At 43.3% G+C, this 21,046-nt stretch overlaps 1 protein-coding gene across 2 annotated transcripts in view; it reads right to left on the bottom strand.

The window, feature by feature from the left end:
• Positions 1-21,046, bottom strand: part of ARID2 (AT-rich interaction domain 2) — an 817,990-nt gene that overhangs the window by 453,586 nt on the left and 343,358 nt on the right. For both annotated transcript variants that reach the window (XM_033959297.1, XM_033959298.1), the window contains 2 exons: positions 14,407-14,503; positions 14,115-14,324 (listed from right to left, as the gene is read on the bottom strand). In XM_033959297.1, coding sequence (XP_033815188.1) covers positions 14,115-14,324; positions 14,407-14,503 — 307 coding nt within the window. The remainder of the gene's footprint in view (positions 1-14,114; positions 14,325-14,406; positions 14,504-21,046) is intronic.

The following is a 21,046-nucleotide window of genomic DNA, read 5'->3' as shown; positions in this document are numbered from 1 at the left end:
CATAGCATCGAGCCCCCAATTCTGGGCTCGGATCTTCGACTGAAGAAATGATCCACTTTCTTATTTCTCGTCATGGCCATGAGATTGAAGCGTTGCAAACCACAGCACCACACTATGACTCAGAACGCAGCTGTGGACAGAGTTCGCTCACCCAGATACAAAGTTTGTCTGCTGAGGAAATATGCATGAACATTGTTGACTCCCGCTACATGTGCTGCTATCAGTGCTTGGAGGTGACGTTCCACCCAACGAAAAAGGCAAAGCATGCTGTCATGTGCCTATTTGAATGGAAGATTGGTGAGAAATAAGGCCCAAGTAATTAGAGACATGATAGGCGATGAGAAATTGGATTATTTGTTTTTGGTTGAAACCTGGTTAATTAACTCTAATGATCCTATTATAGGTGATCTCACCCCCAGTGGTTTTAAGATGATATTATTATGTAGAGAGTCTAAACGGGGAGGGGGACTGGCTATTATTTTGAGAGAGGATTTAGAATTTAAAATTGTGGATTTCAACCAGACAACTCACTTAGAGATTTTGGCTTGCCAATTAGGGAATTCTTTGCTGAAGCACTCACTTATGTGTATTTTTTTATTTATCGCTCCACAAAAATGGGTAGGAGCTAAATAATCTTTTTATGACTTTTTACTACATAATTCTTCTTTTTCTCCAAACTGCCTCCTCCTAGGTGATAATAATCTGCATCTGGAATTGGATAATAATAATTTACCGTATTTTCGCGGATATAACGCGCGCGTTATACGTGATTTTACGTACCGCGCATACCCCTCGCGCGTTATATGCCTGAGCGCGGTATACAAAAGTTTTTAAACATAGTTCCCACCCCGCCCGACGCCCGATTCACCCCCCCAGCAGGACCGCTCGCACCCCCACCCCGAACGACCGCTCGCACGCGCTCCCACCCGCACCCGCATCCACGATCGGAGCAAGAGGGAGCCCAAGCCCTCTTGCCCGGCCGACTCCCCGACGTCCGATACATCCCCCCCCCGGCAGGACCACTCGCACCCTCACCCCGAAGGACCGCCGACTCCCCAACAATATCGGGCCAGGAGGGAGCCCAAACCCTCCTGGCCACGGCGACCCCCTAACCCCACCCCGCACTACATTACGGGCAGGAGGGATCCCAGGCCCTCCTGCCCTCGACGCAAACCCCCCTCCCTCCAACGACCGCCCCCCCCCAAGAACCTCCGACCGCCCCCCCAGCCGACCCGCCACCCCCCTGGCCGACCCCCCCGCCCCCCCCCCCCCCCCTCCCCCGTACCTTTGGAAGTTGGCCGGACAGACGGGAGCCAAACCCGCCTGTCCGGCAGGCAGCCAACGAAGGAATGAGGCCGGATTGGCCCATCCGTCCTAAAGCTCCGCCTACTGGTGGGGCCTAAGGCGCGTGGGCCAATCAGAATAGGCCCTGGAGCCTTAGGTCCCACCTGGGGGCGCGGCCTGAGGCACATGGGCCAAACCCGACCATGTGTCTCAGGCCGCGCCCCCAGGTGGGACCTAAGGCTCCAGGGCCTATTCTGATTGGCCCACGCGCCTTAGGCCCCACCAGTAGGCGGAGCTTTAGGACGGATGGGCCAATCCGGCCTCATTCCTTCGTTGGCTGCCTGCCGGACAGGCGGGTTTGGCTCCCGTCTGTCCGGCCAACTTCCAAAGGTACGGGGAAGGGGGGTGGGGGGGTCGTGGGGGTCGGCCAGGGGGGTCGCGGGTCGGCTGGGGGGGAGGGGGGTTTGCGTCGAGGGCAGGAGGGCCTGGGATCCCTCCTGCCCGTAATGTAGTGCGGGGTGGGGTTAGGGGGTCGCCGTGGCCAGGAGGATTTGGGCTCCCTCCTGGCCCAATATTGTCGGGGAGTCGGCGGTCCTTCGGGGTGGGGGTGCGAGTGGTCCTGCCGAGGGGGGAGAAGAATCGGACGTCGAGGGGGGGCGTCAGGCTTTCAGGATGGGGACAGGACTTCAAGGGGGGACAGGCAGATCTTCAAGGGGGACAGGCAGACCTTCAAGGGGGGACAGGACTTCAAGGGGGACAGGCACGGAGAGGCGGGGCAGTGCACCGAAAGTCAGGGCGGGTGAACGGTGAGTCGGGGCAACCAGAGGAGAGTCGGGGCAGTGCACCGAAAGTCAGGGTGAGTCGGGGCAACCAGAGGAGAGTCGGGGCAGTGCACCGAAAGTCAGGGTGAGTCGGGGCAACCAGATGAGAGTCGGGGAGGGCGAAAGGAGAGTCGGGGTGGCCAGAGGAGAGTCGGGGAGAGCGAAAGGAGAGTCGGGGTGGCCAGAGGAGAGTCGGGCAGCATGCGCGTTATATGCCTGAGCGCGGTATAGAAAAGTTTTTGTACATATCATCGTGATTTCTGCGCGCTATACCCCTGTGCGCGTTTTACAATGGTGCGCGTTATATCCGCGAAAATACGGTAGTGTTGGAACTAAAGGAGTTTTTATCTACTTTGGATTATTCAATTCCAGACTTAAAAAGCTTTTCCTCCAAAAATGTTTCAATGCATACTATCAATATTAAAAATAGTTTGTGGTTACCTTTAATTTGGTCAGATCATTTGATTCATTACTTTAACTTAGGTTGGCTCTCTTCATTAATACCTAAAGAATCTAATCCTAAAATTAAAACATTAGCTAGAGGATTTGTTAACCCAATTGAATTTTGGGACCATTATGAGCAAAATTATCAATAACATTCCCCTGAAGATAAACAGAAAAAGAAAACACAATTATGGTTTGATCTAGAACTTCAAACACAAAACAGAGCTTTAAGACGTTATAAGCGAATGTGACTAAAATCTAAGGCAAATGAAGATCATTAATTTGGCGCAGGGAAGAAAGGAAGTACAATAAGAAAAATGTAAACAATTTTATTCAGCAAAAATAGGCTCCACTAAGACAAATACAAAAGAACTCTTTAGGATAGTATCACATAAGAACATAAGTAGTGCCTCTGCCGGGTCAGACCAGAGGTCCATCCCGCCCAGCAGTCCGCCCCCGCGGCTGCCCAACAGGTCATGACCTGCCTTAATCACCAGAAGGGGCCCCCTTGCCCCCTAGGTTTCTCATCGAAGTCCTATCTTCCCATCAATGTCCTAACCCTCCGGCCTTGCACCTGCACGACCTGGTGAGCTGTCTATACTTATGCAACACCCCAGCACCTCCCTCAGTACCCCACGATCCCCTTTTCCCTCAGGAATCTGTCCAATCCCTGTTTGAATCCCTGTACTGTACTCTGCTGGATCACTTCCTCCGGGAGCGCATTCCATTTGTCCACGACCCTTTGGGTGAAGAAAAACTTCCTTGCATTTGATTTGAACCTATCTCCCTTCAGTTTCTCTGAGTGCCCCCTTGTACCTGTCGTCCCTTTTAGTCTGAAAAACCTGTCCCTGTCCACCCTCTCTATGCCCCTAAGTATTTTGAAGGTCTCTATCATATCCCCCCTGAGCCTCCTTTTTTCCAGAGAGAAGAGCCCCAGTTTATCCAGCCTCTCAGCATATGGGAAGTTTTCCAGCCCTCTTACCAGTTTCGTTGCCCTCCTTTGGACTCTCTCAAGAACTGCCATGTCCTTCTTGAGGTGCGGCGACCAATATTGAACGCAGTATTCCAGATGTGGGCGCACCATTGCTCGATACAGCGGCATGATGACTTCCCGCGTCCTGGTTGATATGCCCCTCTTGATGATGCCCAGCATCCTGTTGGCTTTCTTCGAGGCTGCTGCACACTGTGCGGATGGTTTCATGGATGGATCCACTAGCATACCCAAGTCTCTCTCAAGTCCGGTGTCTTCCAGCAATCTCCCCCCCATTTTATACTCGAACAACGGGTTCTTTTTCCCTATGTGCATGACCTTGCATTTATCTACGTTAAAGCGCATTTGCCATTTGTTTGCCCAGTCCTCCAGCTTATCGAGGTCCCTTTGCAGTTCCTCACACTCCTCCCTGGTCCTAACTCTGGCGCAGAGCTTGGTATCGTCTGCAAATTTTATAACCTCACACTTTGCCTCCGTTTCCAGGTCATTGATAAATATGTTGAAGAGTAGCAGCCCCAGCACCGATCCCTGCGGCACACCGCTCGTGACTCCCCGCCAGTCAGAATATTGGCCCTTTACTCTGACCCTCTGTAGTCTACCTGACAGCCAGTGCTTGATCCATCTGTGTACATCCCCGCCCACATATTTGTGATGTTTCGGAGTTAACAACTGCTTCCCAAGATAAGATTCCATCACCTCTTGAAATTGCCACCTATTTCGAAAAGAAAATAATGACTCTTCATCAGTCCTGCTCTATTACATCAGATATTGAGTTGATTTCTGAAAAAATACCCATGGATTCTTGTTTGGTAAACTTGAGTTGGCACTTCTTTGAGGTACCAGATTGGAACCAATTAAAAAAACTATATGCAAAATATTCAAAATCATCTTGCCAATTGGATTCCTGTTCTTCAAATATTATGACGATCCTAAGTATAACTTTTCAGACAGACCTCTATAATTGGTTAACAGATGTATTGAGGAAGGGAGAATTTGTAAAAGAAAAAGCCCATTTAATAATTACCCCACTGGTTAAAAATTCAAAAAACTAAATTACTGAGATTAATAACTATAGACCTGTTGCTTCTATACCTTTATTTACGAAGTTAATGGGAGGCATTATCTGCCAACAACTGGTAGATTATTTGGATCGTTTTCCTTTTTTGTATTTCTCTCAATCAGGCTTTCACTCTACATATAGTGCAGAAACACTAATAATTTCACTTGTGAATCATTTGTATTCACTCTTTAGTAGAGGAATGGAAGCATTGTTACTGCAGTTCAATCTGAGCAGTGCATTTGATGATCATGACATTTACTTAATTGTCTAGATGCCATAGGTATATCAGGCAAGATTTTACAATGGTTTCAGGACTTTCTTAAACTTCATACTTATCAAGTATTTTTCAATGGTACTCTCTCTGGAATCTGGAGGAACCCATATGGTGTTCCACAGGGTTCCCCCCTCTCCCCGATACTTTATAACATCTATTTGGCATTATTGGGTGAGAAATTTGATTCTCTGAATGTGAAAATCTTTAGTTATGCAGACAATATTACGATTATAGTACCTATTTTAAAGGATTTCTCTGCATCCTTAACCATAATCCAAGAGATCATGTCTATTATGAACAACTGGATGAAAGCTTATAAATTGAAGTTAAACCTGGGTAAAACTAAGTTTTTCTTTGCATCCTCTTCTAAAAAGGTGGTAGATAGAGTGCTAACATTGGGCGGGATTACTTACCCTATTGAATTTGAACTTAAAATCCTGGGAGTACATTTAGATAGAAATCTAACTGTGAAAGCATTTACCTTGGCGTTGGTGAAAAAAATGTTAATTTATGTTGTGGAAGCTGCAAACCATCAAATCATATTTTGAACCTATGGCATTTAGATTACTTGTTCAGTCGTTGATACTCAGTACTTTGGATTACTGCTGGACACCGTACAAATGTACTTAGATTACGAAGAATGCAGAATACTGTAGTACGTTTGATTTTTGACCTGAAAAAGTCAGATCATATCATGTTTTATTACATTGAGCTTCATTGGCTCCCATTTGAGGCCCGTGTGAAGTTCAAACTGAAAACACTCTGTTATAAAATCTTATATGGTCATGCATATGAATACCTGTTAGAATTATTTACTTTATTACAACAAACCATCCACTGCGCAATACTGCATTGTTCCCCCCCCCCTCCCCGTTTGAGGTTGTGTGTATAAGAAGTTCCAGCAACATCTACTTGCATTTCAGGCAGTCAGCTGGGATAGGGAGTTACGTTCTTTATTTGGCAGGTCCTATTCTTATATACATTACAGAAAGTTACTGAAGTCAGTCTTGTTTCTAAAATTTTTAGAGAATTGAATTGATTGATGTTTTCTTTGTAGTTCACTGGGAATGTCCAGTCGTTGTGAACTGCATCAATCCGCGAGTTTTGTAGTCTAGAAAATGTAATGTAATATAATGTGTGCCCTCACCCAAGAAACCATGTCCAACATGGCAACCATGGGTCCCAGAACTTGAAGATAGTCCCATGCTGAAGGAGCCGGCTGCTCTAGAACAGAAGAAATTTGGGCACACAGTTTCTGCCTACAGGCTTCTGGTAAATAGAAGTGGCCCGTAGCTGTGTCAAAGAGGACTCACAGATAATCCAGTGCCTGTGCAAGTGTCAGATTGTTCTTTCTGAAGTTGACAATCCAGCCCAGGTCTGCCAGAACCTGGAATACCTGCACTACTGTGCACCGTTCTTCGACCAATGAGGAAGCTCTGATGAGCCAGTCGTCTAAGTAAGGGTAAACCTGGAGACCCATTTTCTGCTAGTAAGCCGCCATGACCATTATCAATTTGGTGAAGGTTTGGGGTGCTGTTGCCAGCCCAAAAGGCAGAGCCAAGAATTGGTAATGCTGTTCCAGAACATGAAACCGCAAAAATTGGCGGTGGGATGGAAAAATAGAAATGTGCAAGTATGCCTCCATGAGATCAAGAAAGGCAAGAAACTGTGACCTGTCTGAAGATCTAAACTAGGCTAAACTAAACTAAAACTTAGTTTTATAACCCGAGTCATCAACCAAGAGGAGCTCCACTTGGTTTACAATAATGTAAAACATAATACATAAATTTGACAAGAAAAAGTAGACTGAAATAGTTAATTTCCAAAATATTTAGCAAACAAAAAAGTTTTCAGAACTTTCCGGAATAAAGCAAAAGAACCTAAACTTCTTAATGTAAGCGGTAAAGCATTCCAGAATTCGGTTAATTTAAAAGCAAAAGAATAACTAAATCTCTTAAAGGTTCTGTTTTTACCACTGAGAGAGGAAAATGTAAGTTTTAATTTTTGAGAACTTCTGGCAAGATGAGATCTATGAACATTCCAGTCTAAAGAAATCAAAGTGGCAAAAATGCCAAATAGGATCTTAAATGCAATATAAATACACTTACATTGAATTCTGAGATACACTGGAAGCCAAAGTAATTCCTTGAGCAGAGGGGTTATCTGATCAAATTTACTCTTACCGAAGATAAGTTTAGCTGCAGTGTTCTGTATTAATTGAAATCTCTGCAGACTGACCTTTGAAAGACCCAAATACACTGAATTGCAGTAATCCAGCCTTGACAAAATGATTGACTGAACCAATAAAGAGATGTGTTGTTGGTGAAAAAGTGCTACAGCCTGCCTCAGCTTTCTAACAGTAGCTAGATGAGAGAATCACTGCCTCATGCTGGGAATGGCTCTAAAAAACTGATCTTTAGGCTGCACCTCCATCCCTGCAGATCAATGGATGCACACCAGGACGGGCAGAGGCAAGAAGACACAGCCGGCATCCTATGAGACACCGCCAAGTCTCCTAAGGGCGCCCAACAGTCTGTGGTCAACCCCTGCTTAACAATAGGTGAGACCATTTCTGGAACAGCCCTGAGCTCCAAAGAAAACTATGCAAGCTAGCTAACAGGTACCCACTGAGTTTGGCCTGTCAGCTAGAGACTGAAGTCTGTGTGTTCTCAAAGCAGACAGAGTTGAAAAAAATGCTCCAAGCACCAGAATTCCCCAAAAAGGGGTGAAAAGTACACCGAATAAAATAATAAAATGGGGAGAGCAGAACATTCCTGCAGACATGTTTGCAGAAGGAAAGAACAGCAGGTAGAACTAAGGAGCCCAGCGAAGTACAGCAGAGGCAAAAGGAAAAATCCAGAGTGTATTCCTTCTGCAGATGCCCGCGGCTATGGAGATATCCATCTGTCTAGAATGTCTCACCTATTGCACTGGAAATATCCTTATGGACTTTCTTTGTGTAATCTGCTCTTTGCTTGCACAACATGTCTACAAGGGGTACATGAATATGAGCTGGGCTTCTACAATCTCCTGCTTGATGCTCTCACCCCTATACTTGCTCCCCCAGGTTTGGGAGACAGCACTACCCACCAACCAACATTACGGAGCACTAACTCCAAGGCTCTTTGAGGCAGAATTGGGTTGTCTCTTTTTTCTAATTTTAAGAAAAGAGAAAGGACCTAGACACAAGCTCCTGCTCACCCCTCCCTCTCTCCAGGTTGAGAGCCTTCTTGATGAGATTGCTGGTCAATATAAAAAACCCTGCCACTTCAACTGATATGAAAAAAAATCCTGACACAGAAAACATGGCCATAATGCCCAACCACAAAACCAGCCACCATACCCCTCAGCACAGGCAGCCAAAAAGGCACAACACAGCTAATATAACTAGGTAAGCAAGGCCTAGAGGCATCTGCAATCCAACTCCTACACTCCACCATGGACATCCTTTACTTCTTCCCAGACAAAGTGATAATTAAAACAGCGACTTCTACTCCTGAGCTAGCTGCAAACATAAATGATAATCTCCACTTCCAGTGCATACTGCACTGGAAATCAATCCCTGCTTTGCAGACCTCTGCTTACCACCATTTGAACAAGGGATTCGCCCCACTGCAGAATAGGGAAACTTGAACTTCCTTTAACTTTTATTTTTGCTTTTTATATAGATATCTTTATTAACCAAATGGAAATACTGTGTCCAATTGAACAAAAGATTAGGGTCTTATCTCGACAATCTTCTTTCCAGTAGAAAAGCGCACGGCTCCTGAACCTGTGGGTAGTACATCTTCATCCGTGAGGGATGCAGAAATATCTTACATTTTCAACTCTGCCTCCATGTTATCATCAGGCACTGCCCTCTCTCCTCAGTTTGTATCAATGCAGAGATAACCCCTGAAAGAGAAAAAAAACAAGGCGAGGCACAGGGAAACTATCAAATTGCATACTTTTGATCTGCTCTGCAAGAAAACACAACTCATTAACAAATGTATCATAGCATCAACAAGGCAGAAAAAAAAACTACCACCTACCTGAGTGCAACCAGCACTAACACTTGTTTGGCTCTGACTCTGTCAAGAGCAAACCTGTATAGGCACTCCTGCCTTTCTGAAACCGTAGCTTTGTATTACTTCGTCTTGCTTGAGTGCCATTAGACAAGTCTCTGCAGAAACATATTTGTCTGAACCTATAAGCAGGCTACACTGAAAACTGATAGGGTGGGGCTTCAGGACTCATGTGCTTTTCTACTGGAAAAAGATTAAAGTAAGAACCTAATCTTCCATTCCAGTGCAAAAATCACATGAGTCCTGAACCTGTGGGACATACTAACGCTGTCCCTTGAGCCTAGGGTGGGATAGAAAAGCCTCCTGATAGCACCGCAGACCCAAAAGCAAAGTCCTTTTGTGCTTCTATATCCATTCTGTAAAACTTAGCAAATGTGTATAGAGTGGACCTTATAGCTGTCCTACAAATCAGCTTTGGTGGACCCATTCTGGACTCAACCCAGAAGTCACACTTCTAGTGGAATGTGCTTTCAAGGAAATTGGTGGACCACATCCTAAGTAAGAAGAGGAAATAGCTGCCTGTATCCATCTGGCAATCGAGGTCTTTGAGGCTGGCTTTCCTCTGCGTCCAGAGACTGTTAAGATGGAGAGATGATCTGACAACCTAAAATCATTGGTCACCGCCAGGTAACGAAGGAGAACCCTTCTGACATCTAGCCATGTTAGTATTCTGTCCTGCTTCTTATGCCAGCAGCCTAGAATATCAGCAGTTGGACTTCCTGATTCACATGGAACGTCAACACCATCTTTGGCAGAAAAGAGGGAACCGTACACACACATTCCCTTCTTCATAATTCTGAGAAATGGTTCTCAGAATGACAGGTCCTGGAGCACAGAAACTCTTCTAGCTGAAACAAAGGCTACTAGAAAGACGATCTTTCCCGTAAGGTCCATCAGTGTGACCTCCTACAAAGGCTTATACGGGGCCTTACTCAAGGTTCTCAACACAAGGTTAAGGTTCTATGAAGGACAAGCTGGACGCACAGATGGACACAACCGCACTGCTCCCTTCGAAAACCTGGAAATGTTCAGAGTAAGATGCTAGTGAACCTCTCTCCAAATAAGTTCAAAAACATGAAAAACAGGCCCCTGAACCTTTAATGTACTGATTGCAGACCCTTTTCTAGACTTTCTTGAAGATATGATCATGGCAATCGGAGTCCTAACCAACTGTATCTGTTGCTCCAAACACCAGAGTTGAAATGATTTTCGGGCTTTCACATAAGCTGCTACTGTCGCTGATTTCTTGGAGAGAGGGACTGTAGCTATGACTACTTCTGAGTATCCTTTTCATACTAGGATAGTATGACAAGAGCGTGCTACAAAGGAAGCCACTGCTGCCGCCTACAGCCCCAGTGCCAAAGCCTCAAATTGTCATTTTAAGACCAAATCTACCAGTAGTCCTGTGCTTACTTTAGAATCACCCTGCCTTCACCAGGCAGGGTGATAATCTGCACAACCTAGGGATCCAACTTAGGCAAGACAAACTGCTCCTGAAAATCCAGAGCCAGTGGATACAACTTAGCTGTGGTCTTGGTAACCCGAAAGGGACCGTCTGGAGATTCCCAGTGCTCCATAAGTCTCATAGTAATCTAATATAATAAAATGCTAGGCCGCGCATGCGCACTAAAAAAATCGTGTTCCCTGATCTGTCGCGAAAACACGATTGCGCATGCGCGGGTTTTACGTCACCACTTGCTCGCGGCGGCTTTCAAATAGTAAAAAAAAAATTACACAGCTGCGGCGGCCTTCCTCACCGTGAATGGTACCGGCTCCTCTCTCAAACTGCACCAGGATCGAGAGAGGAGCTGCAGCGCCGGCTTTCAACTTAAAACAAACAAAAAAAAAAAAACCAACCAACTGGAGATCGGCGCTCTCACCCGTTCCCACTGTGCAACCCCCCCCCCCCCATGGGAGGATGCGCCGGGCACAGGTACTGGAGGGGGAGAGACATATCGCTTCTGCACCGGTACAAACATCCCTCCAGCGTTGGCAGTCGCTGCACGTTAAACAGGCTGCTTCGGACTTTCTCCTGCAGTTGAGTCCCTTTGCCGCGTCACTGATGACGTCATCAATGATGCGACAGAGAGACTCAACGGCAGAAGAAAGCCGAAGCAGCCTGTTTAGCGTGCTGCGACTGCCAACGCTGGAGGGAGGTTTGATATTAAAGTTATCTTGCTGGGAGGGTCGCAGAGTCAGCGGGGGTTGGACTGGGAGGGGAGAGAAGTGTCTGCCTCGGGTGCTTCAGGCAGCAGCAGCGTTTACAATTCGCTGCTGTTGCCGGCTTCAGGCCTTCCTCTCTGGCCGGTCCTGCCTACTTCCTGTTTTCATGAAGACAGGACCGGCCAGAGAGAAAGACCTGAAGCCAGCAACAGCAATGAATTGTGAATGCTGCTGCTGCCGCCCAATGAAGTAGTTAAATGAGGAAAGGGAGCAGAGGGGGAGAGAATGGCTTGGAGGGAAGGAGGAAGGTATACCAGACCAAGGCAAAAGGAAGGAGGAGATGGAGAGAGGCCATATGGGACAGAGAGAGAGAGGGCGGACCCTGGATGGAAAGAGAAGAGAGGGCAGTGAATGGAAGGGACAACATAGAGGGTGAACAGTATTCTAGCACCCGTTAATGTAACAGGCTTAAAGACTAGTGTAATAATAATAATAATAACAGTTTACCGCAGGATCATGAAGTTCTATGCGGTTTACAATGATTAAAAAGTTACAGATTGAGTAGTACTAAAGAGTTAAGATTTAGCGGTCAGTTATTGTGGGGAAAGATTGTTCAGTGTAGCTGCCTAAGTACTTTAGGAACAAATATGTTTTTAGGTGTCAACTAAATTCCCCATAAGTATTCGCAAGCATGAGTAATTGTTTCAGATTTTTACCCCATATGTACAGATACAAAGAAAAGAAAGTAGTATGGGGCTTGGAACTGCTCATAACTGAACGCTGACCAGTGGAAGCCTGTGGAGAATCGAGATTCCAAGGACTCTGTGATGACCTCCAGTAAAACCGCCACCTTAAATAAACAGCATATCGCTGGGTCCTCCCCCTGATTCAGAAGCATCAAGGACTCCTGACCTGTAGCCTCTGCCTGGGAACCTGTATCCTCCAAAAACAAGGATTCCTCTTGAGGGAGTAAGAGGACTGACTCATACCCCCAGTCATCCTAGTCTCTCTCCAACTGGACCTCCAATTTGTGATGCTGAACTGCCAGGGGGTAGCCACGCTCTATGAGGGAAAATCCCCTTATGTGAGCCAGCCGGTGTGACCCCAGGGGGAGAGATGAGCCCTGATAGTCCATATAGGTTTCAAACATAAGTCTGACAAAGTCAAGTGTAAATCCCAGAGTTAACCTCCAGGGATTCCTCTTATCTCCTCGTGGGCCCAGAAACTTTGTACGCCTGCACTTCGCAGACACCACCAAGTCACTGTCCGAGGGCTCCAAAGATGGGGTTTCCCCTAAAACCTAAGCCACCTACAACTCCATCGCCCCAAAGGAACCAGAGGGGGCTTTGCTTTGCCTGTCCCTCAACATGCTCCACGGAACAAGGACGCTCCTCAGAGAGCCATCCAACACAAATATGGCATGAATCAGGGTAAAACAGACATGTCTATCGATTTTAATCAAAATCAAGGTGTTTCTGAGGAAAATAAGAGGCTTAAAAAAAAAAAAAAAAGATTCAAAAATCCAAGTTGCCACTGTGGCAGCATTTTGGCACAAACGGCCCTGGTCAACTAAATAAAAAGTGCAACAAATATGGGAACGGGGTTTTTGGAGGTGGGGAACTTAAATCTAAACCCCCAAAACAGCAATTAAATAACCTCCCCCTCTCCCCAATGTATCCCATAGTTTATAATGGCCAGTACTCACTGTGTTGCTGGTGCTGTGCCTGCTTCAGCTTAAACAGAAGTTGGAAGATGATGAAGACTTACTACCTCAGACAAGCATACAAAAAATCCTCCAGATGCCTTTTTCTTCAGGCTGCCAGTCAGACTCTGTTAGAGCCTGAATAACCAGACCCCCCACAGCTTCTTGCACCTCTTTGAGTAGCTCTACTACGAGGGGAATGGCCCTTGAGCCATAAAAGTGCTAGTGTAGGCTAGCTAAGTAGGTGCCCTGCACCAGGGTGTTCCTTCCAGCTACAGGCCTTAGACACCAAGAGTCTGTGTTTCCACTCAGGCAGAGCTGACCCAGGCAACCTAGGAACCTCTGTAGCACTGAAAAGTGAGCTGAAAGTGGATAAAAACCCAAAAATAATAAATCAGAAACAGAGCAGATCTGAAAAATACCATCTCATGTGCAGAAGAAACTGAGGAGCACAGAGCAGTGTCAGAGGCAGAGCTGAAAAATATTGATGACACCTTCTACACAAACTCGCGAGTAGTGGTGTATAATCAAGACTCATATGCTTTTTGCACTAGAACCAATTTTATATCTGATGCAATGGAGGGTTAAATGACTTTCCTAAGGTCATAAGGAGCAGCAGTGGCTCTCACAAAATTCAATATTATTCTCTCCCTTGGCTGTGAAGAGAAGGGAAGGAATTATGGACACTCACTCCACAAGAATAGGCTCCAAGGGACCACTGCTACTTCAGATATCTTAAGCTATAACCTGTGGGCTCAGGCTCAGATTCAAGCCACCAAAGAGGTATGAACCTTCCTCCACTTAACTGGAAGGCCTGTGAATCGAACCCCAGGGAGCCAAAAAGAACCTCCCTGCCATTTATTTATCCCTGTTGGCAGCAGCCCAGCAGACCTATAGCAACCAGCCACTTAGGCTAGAGATCAGAGCTTTGGAGGGGAATGGATTCTATTGGTCTCTACCAGAGGAAGGAATGTGATTCAAACCAAGAAAAGTCCACTGGCCTATTAGACTCAATTGTAACACCAGGCAGTAGACTATGGCCCACTGAGTCAGACCTACATCCCAAAAGCTGATGCAGTAGTATATATTGCACCATGTGCTGGAGGCAAAGAAATAATGGTGATTTCTAGGCAATGTCACTGAAACATCAGTATTCTCTGCCTCCATCTTCTGGCTGGGAGATATAACCCAATCATTTGGACTGGTCTAACAAAATAAGAAAATGAATAATTATGAAATCAAATATCACAATTTACCTGATCAACTTCTGTCCAAATAAAAGTTGGTTCTATCTTTTTTGTTCCATCTTACCTATGCTCTTGTCGACGTTAGCAATTTTCATGCAGGTCACGTCTCCCAGTTCTGCGAGCATGTACAGCACCTCAAGAGTAGAGATTACCAGCAGCACATCAGGTAAAGTGAGATGACAAATTATTTCCCTGTAGGATTCCTGATCCACATACTCGCAAATTAATACCCCGTTATCTTCAGCTTTACACAGATTTCCCAAGATTTCCATGGCTGGAAACAAACAGTTCATTTTAATAAAATACTGAGATATTTACACTGAGAAAAGTACTATAGAACAGTCAGAAAACCTTACCCCTCATTTTCAAGAATCTATCCCTTGACATTAGACATTTTGTTATGGTATGAAATATTAGATGAGTAGCTTTGAAATCAACAGGATCCAATTGAAGCTAAAAATAAAATGAAGAAATTTATCAGTTAGTGAAACAAATATTTATTAACACAGCCATCTTAGTATTTTCAGTAAAATGCTAAACAGTACAAGACAAACTTTAATGAAGTACCCATATGTTAGATAATGAGAAGACAAGGTGATGTGTGACTTCAAGAAACTATCTAACCTACCATTCAAACAAGATCAACTGTCTAAACAATTCAAGACAGAAGATTCTTTCTGGTATTCACTTAGCTATTTAACCTGTTTGAATGGTTTACTATCCTTATTTTATAAAAAGTTTTCCTGCTGTCTAACCTTAATCTGCTAGAATTTAAACCCAATGCTTTTAGTTTTACCCAGGCAAATATGGATGAAAACTGAATGTCATCTTTAGAACCCCCCCCCCCTGTGAGAGATTCAGGGGTTTTTCCTCACTGAGGCTGCAGTTATACCCCAAGGCAGCAGGGGGTGTTAGGCAATTAGGGAAAACAACATGCCCCAGAATCCCCTGAGCTTTGCAGCTCAGAGCCTAGATCCATTAGAGAAAGAATACAGCCCTGCTAGTTCAGAGGGATGGAACTCAGGCAGGGAGGACAACTTCTGCCCCATAATGGAATCATTCAAGGTGTCCCAAGGGAAAAGGTCCCTGAGAGAGAAACTCCCTGTTTTCCCTAGACGTGGGCTACCCTGGGGAAGCTGACTGTAGTTGAGCCGAGAGAGAAAGAGAGAGAGAGAGAGAGACAGTTGCTGATGGCTTGGCTGAGGTAAGCCATTGTTTATTGAAGTGTGGATTATTGTTCCAAGTCTAGCTAGGGCCAGACCCTGTGTTACATAGATTTGGTTAACCTTGCGTGTGAGGCAACTGTAACAAATAAAACCTTTTTGTTCATGTGCCATAGGTGTCCTGGCGATATGTATATTCAGATAACTCTCGGCAATTCAAGCCAGCCTGTTATACACCCTAATACCACTCTCAAGCCACCACTCAATATTTTCTAAATAAGTCAAATTCCTTCAACTTTACTCAAAGATTATACTATTTAAAACTCCTATTTTTATTGGATAGGGCTACAAGAGTAAATTTCTTCACTTGTTTTATATATGACACTTGTGTTAATATATTCTCATATGGCATACATTTTTTCATTTATTTACAGAAAACCTTCATTGCTCATTTATATTATAATCTCCAGATCTTTCTCTGCAATATTACCAATACCTAGTCAGTCCTTTTCTATTTATGAATTTGATCTTTCCTGGCTAATTACAGTACCTTGCATTTTTCATTAAACATTTAGGTGTATCCTCTAAACCAGTGGTTCTTAAACCTGTCCTGGGGAACCCCTCGCCAGTCACATTTTCAAGATATCCCTAATAAATATACATGAGTGAGATTTGCTTAAAAGGAGGTAGCAGACGCAAATTATTCTCATGCATATTAGGAATATTTTGAAAACTCGACTGGCTGAGAAATCCCCCAGGATAGGTTTAAGAACTACTGCTTAAGCCATCAACCAAGTTAATAATGAATATACTAAACCGTAAAATTAAGATTAACCTTACAGTATCCTACTTGACTTTAAACCAGTGTTTATACTCAAATTGTTTAGTAGACAGATTTTTTCTCATTTTTGTTGGATCTAAATTATATGTTTATTTTATTTATTTAAAAGATTTATCAACCGCTTATTCCTAAGCAGCATTACAGAAGTAACATATATAAAATAAAACAAACAGTTTTATACAAATATCTTGAATTACAAATGTAATCATTTATGTGTTATTAAGTAAGACATGCAACACCCTTATCAACATCAAGGTTATTACTTTGTCACAATACATAAGTTGGGTCAGCATGATTTTTTGCACAAACTCTTTTTTTTTCTTAGGATCTTGCTATCTAACTACTTACACAAGAATTTGTTCTTCTACTGTGTTACCAGATTAATATAGTCATGTATTCTATTTAGATGTTATTTTCATATGAATATTATTCAAAAACAGTTGTTTGCCCATAGCATGGGCTTATATTTTAAAACTGTATATTTAAAACTGTATGCATTTGTATGTTCTATTTTCTGGGCCCTTACCTGTACCCAATTAATTGTTAATTGTTCTGAGATATTTTTCACAAAAATCTTCACAAACCCTAAAATATACAAATATCAGGGGGCTTCCAATTTGAATCTAACAACCAGCTTTTAATGTATATGTTCTCAGTCCTGACTTTATTTTCTTTATGCTACTAAGGGGATCACTTTCAAAAGAGAAAAATGTCCAAAAAACGGCATAAAGTGAAATTTGGATGGTTTTCTTGCTAAAATGTCCAAATCACTATTTTCAAAACCCATATTTTAGATATCTTTCTAGGCAGGTCATCCCCTGTTTGTCTAAATTTCAAGAGGGCGTGTTTTGGATGGGCTTAGGACTTGAATGTTTTGCAGGGATAATTAAATATTTAACAAAATGTCCAGGGTACCATTAGACATTTGAGTATAGTCATGACTCCCCCCTTACTCCCCCAGTGGTCACCAACCCCCTCCCACCACCCAACAATGTGAAAGAAACAGTACATTCCAGCCTGTATTACAGCTTCAGATGACCACACAGACACAGCTGAGCAAAGGGACACATTACATTAAAATGTTCAAGGTATATATCACCATAGCCTGCTTATATTGTAGGGTGAGCCCTCCAAAACCTACTGTACCTACATAAAGATGATGCCTACAGGCATAAGAGTTATTGTTGTGATGTTTAGGTGGGTACGGGTGGGTTTTGGAGAGCTCACCCTACAATATAAGCAGGTTATGGTAATGTGTATCTGAAATGGCCAAAATAAACCAAAATACAAATATGAATACCAATACCGACAATAATGTAAATTACAAAAAATTGGTATTAATGGTGATAATCTGTCCTTGAATAACCCTGGAGGTGATAAAGAAAAGTGTGCTTCCCCAAATTGGAATTAAAGAAAACAAAATGAAAGAAGTAAATAAGATAGATAAAAGGATCAATCAGTACGGGCCCAATACCCTCGTTTCAACCATTGGCCCCGGGCAGGTGTTTATACAGTGTCAAGCACTTAGAAATAAATCTAAATAAACCCTGCCCCGTACATCATATTATCCCTTTAATATATATAATTTATATAGAAGAATATAAATATATATTACCAAATAATTGGAAGCACGATCATCTCCAGATTAAAACAACAGGAGAGAAAATCACCCCAAAGAAAATCTCCCTGAAACCTAATATAAGAAAACACAAAATGTGAAAAGTGAAAAAACCAAAATATAAAAAATGACAAAAAATCGTCAAAAAACCAAAAAACAAAGATGAATAACAATGCAATATCCTCAGTCTATTTCAACAAACCACAGCGCCACAAGCCCTGTGCACCTGTCTCTAATAGTTCGTGAAAATGAATGGTGAAAAACAGTGAGATACTTAACTCGGTGAATCAAAAACGGGACAAAGTTCAAAGTTCCTCAATCATAGCTGTTCAATTCCTCTTATTAATCGGTCCCGCTTGTGTGAAAAGTACTCATTGGAAAATCATGGCTATCAATCCATTCGCCATGACATTTAAATCGCTCAGTCCCGTACCATCAAAAGGGCTGTTCAATAATGTTCGCTATAAGTTTTGCTCGTTCTTCAATATAGTTCACTGCTCATTTTTGCTCACTCGACAGGTCCTGTTTCAATATCCTCGTCAGGAGGGAGCAAGAAAATTAATGAAATAACTGAAAATTTTTTCAAACACGCCAAGTCCTGAAATTGAAAGGACGAAATAGTCCCCGGCAGCGGCACAATCAAGCTGCTTTGACAAATGAATGTCTGAAACAAGGAGTTCTTATAGAACGCTTTAAAGAGCCCCACCTGAAACAATGCATACGTGATGACGTAGGGGAGATGTCAACAATACATGATAATCAAAGTAATACGAAAATAACCTTTATGTGAAACATTTATCAACGTTCTCATTCAGGCCATGAGGAGAGAATGCTCGTAAGTTGAAAATCCAAAAGTTCTCTCTGACCAATAGATGATTTTGTCTGTCTCCCTTGAAGGTAATAGGAATTTGTTCCAATACACACCACCTAAGTTGGACAAATGTGTGGTGGTGTTTTAAATTATGAGCCACCATAGGGGCAGTTAGTTTTTCGGTTTTGAGACAACTCCGGTGTTCAATTAATCTAACTCTGATAGCCCGACTAGTACAGTCTACATAGATTAAACCACAAGGGCAGGAAATCACATAGACTACGTATGTAGAAACACACGATGTCACTGCTCTCAATTGGTAATTCCGCAGAGTTTTGGGATGTGTCCATGAATTGCCTTGATGAGAAGTGGTACACACCGAGCAGCGACCACAAGGGCCGTGACTTCCTTCTGTTATCGATGGAGAATGATAGATGGTAAAGTCCGAGGAAACAAGATGTTCAGATAAATTTCTGCCTCTGGTGAAAGCAATGCATGGGTGATCTTTGAAAGCCGGATGTAGTTGTAAAACATGCCAATGTTCATGTAAACTCTGGGCTACCAGTGCAGAATGAGTTGGATGGGAGATAACACAAACTTGATTAGTAGATATCTCTTTATTTTTTTGAATAAGAAGAAGGTCTCTGTTGGCATAACGAGCGCGCAAATAGGCTTTCCGGATAACGGATTAAGGATAGCCTCTATTCAGGAATTTATCTTTTAGAATTCTGGCTTCAATTTGAAAATCATATAAGTTTGTACAAATCCTCCTTGCCCGATTTCTCGATTATTTTTTGCAACCCTTTGTTTGTCAGGCTAGATCCTATATTAAGGATACTTCAGATTTCCTCCGAAGAATCGAAGGGATTGGTCTCCTTTCTTCTAACAGCATCCTGGTAACTCTGGACGTCGTGTCCCTCTATACAAGCATACCTCAGATCGAAGCTCTCAAAGTCGTCGAGTCTACTTTAGATCAACGGGACACTTCAGACAGAGTTTCCACCAAGTTCCTGTTGGACCTAGCTACTCTAGTTCTCACTAGGAACTATTTTAAGTTCGATCAAGATTTTTTTCAACAAAATCAAGGGGTAGCCATGGGCACCACGGCTGCCCCTAGTATAGCTAACTTATTTATGACTAACTTTGAGGAACAATATTTATATGTCCATCCTTATTTTCAACAGATGGCCTGCTGGTTTAGATTTATAGATGATATTTTTTTCATCAGGACATCATCTAAGGAGTCCCTCCAGCTTTTCATTTCTTGGATTAATTCTCTTACAACCAACCTGAAGTTCACTCACACCTGTCATACTCATAGTATCTCCTCCTTAGATACTGAAGTTATTTGTGAAGAGGGCAGTCTTTCCACCAGGATGCACCATAAACATACTGAAAAAAACAACTTTTTATCTTATGCCAGTTGTCATCCTAGACGCCTTAAAGCGGCGATTCCGATAGGCCAATTCTTACGGGCAAGGAGGATTTGTACCAACTTATATGATTTTCAAATTGAAGCCAGAATTCTAAAAGATAAATTCCTGAATAGAGGCTATCCTGAATCCGTTATCCGGAAAGCCTATTTGCGCGCTCGTTATGCCAACAGAGACCTTCTTCTTATTCAAAAAAATAAAGAGATATCTACTAATCAAGTTTGTGTTATCTCCCATTCAACTCATTCTGCACTGGTAGCCCAGAGTTTACATGAACATTGGCATGTTTTACAACTACATCCGGCTTTCAAAGATCACCCATGCATTGCTTTCACCAGAGGCAGAAATTTATCTGAACATCTTGTTTCCTCGGACTTTACCATCTATCATTCTCCATCGATAACAGAAGGAAGTCACGGCCCTTGTGGTCGCTGCTCGGTGTGTACCACTTCTCATCAAGGCAATTCATGGACACATCCCAAAACTCTGCGGAATTACCAATTGAGAGCAGTGACATCGTGTGTTTCTACATACGTAGTCTATGTGATTTCCTGCCCTTGTGGTTTAATCTATGTAGGCTGTACTAGTCGGGCTATCAGAGTTAGATTAATTGAACACCGGAGTTGTCTCAAAACCGAAAAACTAACTGCCCCTATGGTGGCTCATAATTTAAAACACCACCACACATTTGTCCAACTTAGGTGGTGTGTATTGGAACAAATTCCTATTACCTTCAAGGGAGACAGACAAAATCATCTATTGGTCAGAGAGAACTTTTGGATTTTCAACTTACGAGCATTCTCTCCTCATGGCCTGAATGAGAACGTTGATAAATGTTTCACATAAAGGTTATTTTCGTATTACTTTGATTATCATGTATTGTTGACATCTCCCCTATGTCATCACGTATGCGTTGTTTCAGGTGGGGCTCTTTAAAGCGTTCTATAAGAACTCCTTGTTTCAGACATTCATTTGTCAAAGCAGCTTGATTGTGCCGCTGCCGGGGACTATTTCGTCCTTTCAATTTCAGGACTTGGCGTGTTTGAAAAAATTTTCAGTTATTTCATTAATTTTCTTGCTCCCTCCTGACGAGGATATTGAAACAGGACCTGTCGAGTGAGCAAAAATGA

This window comes from Geotrypetes seraphini, chromosome 9, assembly GCF_902459505.1.
Source record: "Geotrypetes seraphini chromosome 9, aGeoSer1.1, whole genome shotgun sequence".
Classification (NCBI taxonomy): Eukaryota; Metazoa; Chordata; class Amphibia; order Gymnophiona; family Dermophiidae; genus Geotrypetes; species Geotrypetes seraphini.
The sequence above is the reverse complement of the archived record's forward strand: the minus strand, read 5'-3'. Positions and strand labels throughout refer to the sequence as shown.